Source organism: Ylistrum balloti, unplaced genomic scaffold, assembly GCF_031769215.1.
Source record: "Ylistrum balloti isolate Yb309-2 unplaced genomic scaffold, AGI_CSIRO_Ybal_v1 Utg370222, whole genome shotgun sequence".
NCBI lineage: Eukaryota > Metazoa > Mollusca > Bivalvia > Pectinida > Pectinidae > Ylistrum > Ylistrum balloti.
Window position 1 is genome coordinate 596,194 of NW_026782186.1, and position 9,661 is coordinate 605,854.

Sequence of the window (9,661 nt, forward strand, 5' to 3'; positions counted from 1 at the left end):
TATCTGCCATATCATTCCCTGGTATGCCAACATGTGCAGGTATGTATTCTAAGGTTATTGGTATTTTTGCTTGTGTAGAATGTCCAGTGTGTTTATGATTGAGTGTATTTCTGTGGGCCTAGTGCTATTTCCTGTCTCTATCGAGTGTAATGATGAGAGGCTGACTGTGAGTATTACTGCACCGCCTGGAGGTTTGATGTCGTCTACCAGTGTTAGAGCTAACCCTATTGCTATTATTTCACATGTATAGACTGAGCATCTGTCTGTAAGTCTGATGGATAGTGTGATGCCTGGAGAGAATATACCTAGTCCTACTCTATCTGTTTTGGGTTTTAGATCCGTCAGTGTATATCTTAGTACGTTTTCTGTATTTTTGATTGTGGATAGTACGATATTTTTGGCTGCTAATGGATTTTCCTTTTTCAATATTTCTAAACTGATTTGGAGTGTAACTAATTTCCAAGGCGGGGTGGGGTTGTGGGTGATTTCTGTTATTTCGATGTCTGTTAGTTCGTGTTCTGTTGATAGTGTGTGTATTATGTGGTTGTAAGCTTACGCTTACATAATCCGGGGTCCCTGCGGCAGAGGCAGTGCCGTCACAGTTGAGCGAACCCGATCATGTCTTTGTTAGAGTAATTACTGGAAGTTTCAAACGACAGTACATATTATTATACGAGTGTTAAACTTGTTATGGCTGAGATAATTGGATAACCCATGGTCATCGGTCCGTGTTCAAAACCGAGTGGGGATTCCCCACATTCACATGTCACTTAAACGCTTGAATATGTGTATTCAGCCAACCTGAAAAAGCGCTTTAATGATTCAGAATGACACAAGCATGGCGAAGACGTCTACGATAGGATGATTGTTTCTGGTGTCACAACAGATAAAAACGATCGGCTTTTGGCTTTTGTGGATGATGACGGTGTTAGAAATCACAGCCTTACTAATTATCCCAAAGCACGCGTGTTGTTTCGATACGTAGGAGTAGGCCTATCTACTACCTGCAGACTGTACGCAATGTAAACATAACGGGCTACCACGCGTGACTGAGGATATCACTGGAACATAAGTTTTGCAGCAGCACTGACACTGACTTGTATGAAGCAGCCTTCCAACACTGGAGTGCCAGCAAAAGGAGGAGGATTCTTTTCCCTTCCGAGTAGTAGACTTTTTAAAGACAATGTTGAGTGAACATTTTTCACCCTGACAGGTGTACTACAGTGACATTCGTTTACAATACAACACAGTAACTCTAGTGATTTCTGTACAAGAACAATGCAAATACAGAAATGAATTCAAGGTCAGCTAGTGTATTTCAAACAAGTGTCAATACAGAAAAGTGTAACTCTAGTGATTTCTGTACAAGAACAATGCAATATAGAAATTAATTCAAGGTCAGCTAGTGTATTTCAAACAAGTGTCAATACAGAAAAGTGTAACTCTAGTGATTTCTGTACAAGAACAATGCAATATAGAAATGAATTTAAGGACAGTTAGTGTATTTCAAACAAGTGTCAATACAGAAAAGTGTGACTTATTTAATGAGAGTGTAATTAATTAAAGTAAAATTGTTTTGTTATTTATATTGGTTATGTATTGTAAAGTATTATTCATTGGTGCTTTGTAATAAAGAAGTTTAAAATTAAAATTTTTGTGTGTTTAGTTTTCCATGATGTAAGGTTAATTAGATTTAGTTGATGTAACACAACTTGATTTTCATATATGATTGGGTGAATTAAGTTAGCTTAAACAACAGCTTGGTTAATGTTCAATAGTTTATCAATATATCCCATATAGGTAGTTCACTGGGGTGTGGATAATTACTTGCATATATACATTTAGGTTGGTGTAGTCTGTGCCACGATAATCTTATCAGTGGGTGTACAGCTTCGGCCAGTTAATTAATTAGAGACTATCCCCACTTCCTTGATAATTAAACTTATGTAATTTATCGTTCGGACAGTGGCCACCTAGTGGTGGAGTAATTATCAGGGTCTATTTCAAGTAACAAATTAGCACGGGGAATCTCAACTTGCACCTCGAGTACAGGTGGCTATACTTCAGCAATCGTATCATTTAGCAACAAGTGAAGTCTATATTAGGAGATGGCCCGACAAGCTTGGCCAAGAGTGGATAAAAAGGGGGGAGATCTTTAGGTTAGGGCGACAGCCTTGGGGGAGCCCAGCAGACGGACAGACGACACCACACCTATATACAGTGCCAGCAATAAACCACAGAAGTACCAGCAGCAGAGTTTGTCTCTTGTTTTGTTACATTGATTCAATTTCTTGAAAAGGCTTCAATCAAACGTTACTCGCCAATATGCCAAGGCTACTCTCTGAAGAAATTGGCTACTAAAAATCACACTTGGCTATTTTTTTGGCTACTGATAATTTTGGTTCAGGGTGAGCCCTGTAAGGGGATTTTTCATGTTTTTTTTGTTTTTCTATATGTTGTGTTTTTTGCTTGTTGAATTAGTGTATTTGGTGGGAAGTGTTTGGCTAATCGTTGTGTCCTAGCCCAGTATTTGAGTATGAATGAGTTGCGTTTGAGTTGGAGTGGTTGTTGTTCGCCGGCCTCTGCTGGACTGTTGGTGTGTTTTTGATCGCACCTAGGACTATCCTAAATACTTTGTGTTGTATGGTGTCAAATGTTTTGAGGACCTTATCTAAGACTGTCGTGTAGACCTGGGAGCCATAATCAATTATTGATTTGATCGATATTCTATGGAGTTTAATTAAGTTTCTTTTTTTGGTTCCCCAATTTTCCCCAGAGATATAAGAGAGAGTATTTAGTGTTTTTGCACATCAGTTTTTGATATATTTAATATGAGGAATCCATGATAGATTTGGAAATTTGATTCGCCTCGCAAATAACATGGCCACTGTTTTTTTTCTTTTGAAATTTTGAAGCCCCAGATATTCTCCCATTCTTGTATTGTGTCTGTTGTTCTTTGTACTATGCTTCGTGTCTATGTTGTTTTCTGTGCGCCAAACACTGGTGTTATCTGACCTACTATTCCTATGTTATATTTATTTCTGCCTTCCGTTAGTTTTTTTTATCAAGTTTATTAATGTAAATGTTCGATAGGGTTGGAGATATTACGCTACCTTAGGGGACTCCTTTGTCTAATATATGTTCCTTAGAGTATTCATTATTTACTTTAATTGTTCTATCCTTAAGAAAATCTGTGATAAATCTAAAAATATTTCCGGTTATGCCTACATCTTTAAGGGATAGCAAAAGATTCTCATGCCAAACTAGATCGTATGCTTTCTCTAGATCGAGGAATACTGCTAGAGTGTGTCTTTGAGTACTTAACTGATTTTTTGTATCTGAAGCCTAATCAAGTGTGGACCTCTGTTTTCGGAATCCACTTTGATTATGACTAATTGTATTATTTGCTGTAAGTAAGTGTTGAATTATATTGTTTATCATTGTTTTTACTGTCTTACAGAGGTGGGAGGTCAGTGTTATAGGTCTATAGGAGACCGGATTTTCTTTATCCTTACCAGGTTTTAGAATGGGCATTACTTCGGCATTATTCCAAGGTTTAGGATATTTCCTGTTTTCCAAACAGTGTTTATGTATTTTATAATGATATTTATATTGTGTGGACATTTTTTAAGATGGTATATCATAATTTGTCTATGCCTGGTGAAGTAATTTTCTTTTGTTTTAATGCCTTATGGTATTCATTTAGGATGAATGAGATATTAAGGCCAGTATTGATGGGACCCGGAGCAGTAACGATATGGGGGAGTTTTTGTTATCTAAAACTTTTTGCTTTGCAGTTATTGTTGCTGCTAGCTGTTCGGAATTGTTTGGTCAAAACGTTTGCCTTTTCGGCATTAGTCCTACCTTCAGCATATTTACCTGATATGGGCATGGCACAAGTGGGGGGGATATTACTCCATATTTCTTTATTATTGCTGTTATTTAGGGAATTGCAGAATTCTATCCAGTGTTGGTTTTTGTGTTGTTTGCATATTTTATTGCATTTGTTTCTGGCTGTTCTGTGGTTTTTTTTTATGTTTTGTTCGATGGGATTATTCTTGATGATATATTCATGTGAATTACCGAGAAGCTCAAAACTGCCAACACTTGACATGTTGATGTTAAACAGGCGTTATAGGATCATAAACACAAAAACGTGTTCCCATTAAAAAACATATTTATGAATTAAATTTTTGTTTTTAGCATGATAATTTTTCATAAAATGACATGAAAATGAGAACTGCACAACTAGTTCCTGGAGCAAGGAACGATAATCCAAGCTTTTAGGATGGACATAACATATCCTACGCCAACTGGAACGTCATTGAAAAATGTCTTCCTGTTATCTTAGTAGATATATTGAGATCTGGTTCAGTGGAAATATAAATATATCAACGTATTCAAAATATTAATTAATGTAAATATGATAAAGCAGCTGATTGATAGAGTACCTCAAGGAACTTGTCCCTATAAACCAACTCGGACACTGAGGTCACAGTCTGGTGCATTGCTTATTTCCCCCAAAGCAAGGGCTGCCACATATGGACACCGCTGCTTTGATACAGCAGCAGCACACTTGTGGAATAATCTTCCATTTTCCATGAGGAACATAGAATCTCTGTCTGCTTTTAAATCCGCACTGAAAACACATCTTTTTAAAACAGCCTTTAAATTGTGATAGGATTTCTATTGATAGACAGTGTATGATATAGTTTTAATGTTTTAGGTTTTTTGTGATGGACATTTTACATTGATGGATAATGAACGATATCCTTTATGCTTAATTTTTTATGTTATTTTATGTAAAGCGCTTTAGTGTAATCCTAACGAATTAGATAAGGCGCTATATAAATTTAGTATATATTATTATTATATATTATAGTATAGCATCACGAGCCGAAAAACTTGATGTTTCAATTGAAAAAAATATTTACATTAAAACATATCACACACTGTACATACAAAACGTATCAGCTTTTAAAATAAATTGTCCTGTTATGATGGTTAACAGAATGTAATTAATCTTAAAGTTAATACATCATTTTGAACTTACATAATGTCCATTTTTAATGAGTGTTACACGGCAGTATTCATGGCCCTTTGTCTCGTATCATATGTGGAAATTTCTCGTCTGTACCTGCTTTAGTAGGAAGTGAAATAAAAGTGAAGTACTGACATAGAACAGCGATGATGTTTGTTAATTTCTAACAAAACCATCTTGTTTTCTTATCATATTGTCCATTACTACCACTTGGTCAGAACTGTGAGAACACACATACCGACCTAGCACAACGACGTTTTTTTGTTCATTTTTAACAAAAAAAAATCTTGTTTTCTGAACACTCTACCAGATGAGGATTTTTTGGATAATATTAGCGTAACTTTATGCATCAGGTTTCATATAAAGCAAAAGCTGGACCAGAATTACAAAAACAAAATGCACAATACAACAATGATACAACACTGGGAGCGAACGTCACCTGGAAACCGAAGGCTCTTTTTATCGGAGATTTCATGTACCCATACCAAAACGTCACTCGACCAAAGACGAAAAGAAAGACCCTTATCGGGATGATCATCATGGATTCTGGTGAGAGAAAAGATGCCAGGAGTGCGGAAGAAGCCACGTGTAACACTAGCTGTTCCATGGTATTCTGTATATATCGCTTGTGGACCTCGATCAGATGTTCCCCGCGTCCTTCAATTGGGTCAATGGCGCTGGTGAAGAATCGCTTATTGGCAACCACAAAAATACCTGTAATTACAATATAGATAGTATATAGTTTATTTTAGAATATCCCTGTTCGAATAATATGCCCTAAAGTAATTTTCAAGGATAACTTCTAAAAGTATTGAATTGTATTTCAAAGAATTAAAGTTTTTCGCTTTGTCCTTGAATATGTTCACACCAAGTAATGACAGCTGTTATCTGTTCAGACTCTCTTTCTGTACTTCAAAGTCTTAGCAATAGAAATATCGAAAATATTTTCACTAGTAAACATTAATACTATGTCATGGACTTGCCTTTAAAGTTCGTATTGCTTTTTGCATGGTTCCTGGACACATGGGAATACCAGGCAATGAAAAAGCAGATCGTGCCGCAAAGGAAGCTTTATCGCTTTTTAAACTTCGTTTTACTTAAAGTTAAAAGCAAGTTCATGATATAGTATTAATATATTACAAATGAAAACATTTCCCATATTTCTGTTGCTAAGACTTGTAGTACAGAGAGTCTGAATAAATAACAGCTCTCATTACTTTGTTTGAATATATTCAATGGCGAGGTGGATAGCTCACGCCTCTGCCGAGAATATTGAGGCGTTGTTCGGTATCCGTTACGAATGTCACGATAATGATTAGCTTCATATCGTGAAAAAAGCAGAATATATCTCCATGAGGTCACTATGACAACCGTAAAACTTGCCCATAATTTTTATCAACTTTCATCTTTAGAAACCCTGTATTACCAGCCTGTATGTATGACTTCTTGCACGGAAATCACGATAAAAGGATAAGGCCTTTTGATATTGAATTAATGGGACGTTTTACGGTCGTCATAGAGTCGTTATAGAGATGTCATTGAGATGTCATTGAGAAGTATTACTTGGCGATGTCGGCCATATGTCTAAAGGTCTCTTTGTGGATGAGTAGTTACGAATATAATGATAATATAATGGTGATAAGATAAACTCATTTGTTTTATATAGATATAGATATAAACAATTTTCTTCTTATTTGTTCACTGTAAAAGATACGAATGATATCGATATATTGATAACATGTTTTGTGTGAGTGGTGTATTGAAGTGATAAATCTGATAAGCATCATTGTTATTCATTTTCGATCAATACAGAAATTTGATAAATCGCTTGTAAAGACAAACAAATAAACGTCTATAAAGGAATACAATAATAACATATGCAAAATCTGAACAAATCGGCACAATTTAAATGAATATGACAAGCGATGAGTGAGGTCTTACTGGTCAGGTCGACAAAGGTTGGGTATATTTGATGTTTGTCATTTTTGTATTACGTATATAACGATGGTTACATTATATATGGATGACATTGTCTATACTAGAGTCATAATTTACATATTTGTTTGTATTGTAAAATCCTGTTTTTGCCATGCTCAAAGTATGCGATAAAGTGGATATACATCGGCCTTGTTTGTATTGTAAAATCCTGTTTTTGCCGTGCTCAAAGTATGTGATAAAGTGGATATACATCGGCCTTGTTTGTATTGTAAAATCCTGTTTTTGCCGTGCTCAAAGTATGTGATAAAGTGGATATACATCGGCTTGTTTGTATTGTAAAATCCTGTTTTTGCCGTGCTCAAAGTATGTGATAAAGTGGATATACATCGGCCTTGTTTGTATTGTAAAATCCTGTTTTTGCCGTGCTCAAAGTATGTGATAAAGTGGATATACATCGGCTTTGTTTGTATTGTAAAATCGGCTCTTGTTTGTATTAAAGTAAAATCCTTGTTTTTGCCGTGCTCAAAGTATGTGATAAAGTGGATATATCGGCTTTGTTTGTATTGTAAAATCCTGTTTTTGCCGTGCTCAAAGTATGTGATAAAGTGGATATACATCGGCTTGTTTGTATTGTAAAATCCTGTTTTTGCCGTGCTCAAAGTATGTGATAAAGTGGATATACATCGGCCTTGTTTATATTGTAAAATCCTGTTTTTGCCGTGCTCAAAGTATGTGATAAAGTGGATATACATCGGCTTTGTTTGTATTGTAAAATCCTGTTTTTGCCGTGCTCAAAGTATGTGATAAAGTGGATATACATCGGCCTTGTTTATATTGTAAAATCCTGTTTTTGCCGTGCTCAAAGTATGTGATAAAGTGGATATACATCGGCCTTGTTTATATTGTAAAATCCTGTTTTTGCCGTGCTCGAAGTATAGGATCTTTTTAGTGCTTGATTTCGTGGATAAATTTTGTTGATATCAACTGTTATAATTCTTAAAATTTTTCAACTATTGATCATTGAAAAATCTAAGAATTATAAACGTTGATATCACATGCTCTGAGCACGGCGAAATCAGGATTTTACAATAAAAATTGCTCGCGGATTAATACATTCAATGACTAACATTTAATACTAATTCGACGAAAATAAACGCCCCCGGAAATCGGTAATTACAATACCATCAAGAGTTATGTGCCGCTACTGCCTTGTAATAGTACAACATGTCATATTACTAATGGCTTATTGAAGTAAAGTGTTAGCTCATTGAAAGGAATCGCTAGATGTTTGCCGAATTGACGTAACCAACTGAGCTTTCATTCGACAGTAAATTTCAAACAATTCGGAAATAATGTTTTTTGTCCTCGAACCAAAACAGCTCACTTTACATTTGTAAATTGGTTGCTGTGTCTGTTATCTACATGTTTACATACCAGCTGATTCCAATTAATCTATCGTGTGTTGTTCATTCCAGCAAATTATATGATACAAATTATAGTTTGATAAGAAAGTAAACGGAACATCAGACTTTATAAAATAAATAGATGTTCTGTAGTTAAGGAATCAATTGATGAAAACGAACACATACATGATAAACAAAGACAATATCACTGTAATATCTGCTAGAAATGATCTTAAATGTAAATATTTAGAAACACCAACGTGTTGGTAAAACTTACCTGCTGTTAATGTTAGAACGGACCATATTTGCCAGCGTAAACAGTAAAGAATTCTCATGGACACCGTCTCCAGTCGTGGCATGGGTGCTGGCAGCAACATAAATCCCAATATGCACGTGACTACACATGTAATAACACCCCCGATAATGTTGTTCCGAACATATTTCCTATCGTCAGGATATGACTTCATAATGTTACAAGTAGCTTTGAAGAAATGCACATAAACACGCTACCAGATCAACTGTAAACTGCTAACGTTACTCCACATAGGTAAAGTGGCGTCTACATTTCTGGCAGTCACTCGGTCCGAGGTGTGTAAACATACCTGTCAAATTTGTACCTGTCGAATTCCTTACCGTGACACGGGCAATTGACCTGGCATAGGTATAACAAAGAACAGGTAAAGACTATGTACTAATCCAGGTCTTCTTATTTAAATCTTTTTACGATCTTGTACGCTATGGTGGAAACCATTTATCTACTGAACGTATTCGCAGATGTTGGTACTAAAATTATATCAAATTGAACAACGAAAATAAGCATTTGGATATATAAGTTTCCGAGTCTGATAGTCAATCACGGAATCTTATCAATTTTCAAAATTGCTGATGAACTCATCGCGTTGTTTATGTGTGCCTACGTTAGTACGTTTTGTATTAACATTACAACATTATTATGAACGACTAAAATCATGTCTGATGACAATGGCTTTCCACCATCGTGCTATTAACAATCATGTTAGTTCAATCATTCCTAAGGATTGCAATTGTGGGTCGTGAAAATGTTCGGACGTCGACTGCACTTTAGTACGAACATCAGAATCCGCCAAGTTGATTACAATAGTGGTATTATTTTTCTCGTAACTTTACAAGTTTAAGGACCCTTTTTATAACGCTTCAGATTTATAAAATTCTAGGTTATCTGAAAGATTTTGGTCTTTATCATTTTAATAAACATTTTTAAAGTGACGATCGATTGAATTTCTATTATTCTTTGTTCATT

At 35.5% G+C, this 9,661-nt stretch overlaps 1 protein-coding gene across 1 annotated transcript; it reads right to left on the minus strand.

Annotated features, from left to right (window-relative positions):
• Positions 1–5,390: 5,390 nt before the first annotated feature.
• LOC132551849 (uncharacterized) lies at positions 5,391–8,849 on the minus strand. The gene is made up of 2 exons (XM_060215993.1): positions 8,660–8,849; positions 5,391–5,755 (listed from the first exon to the last, which is right to left on the minus strand). Exons 1-2 carry the CDS (start codon positions 8,847–8,849, stop codon positions 5,391–5,393), a joined length of 555 nt encoding a protein of 184 aa, XP_060071976.1.
• Between the last annotated feature and the right edge of the window lie 812 nt (positions 8,850–9,661).

Bases quoted from the DNA above. Each gene is read 5' to 3' on its own strand.
- LOC132551849 (XM_060215993.1), bottom strand. From the start codon at position 8,849: ATGAAGTCATATCCTGACGATAGGAAATATGTTCGGAACAACATTATC. The intron at 5,756-8,659 runs GTAAGTTTTACC...TTGTAATTACAG, and splicing joins CGTTCTAACATTAACAGCAG to GTATTTTTGTGGTTGCCAAT.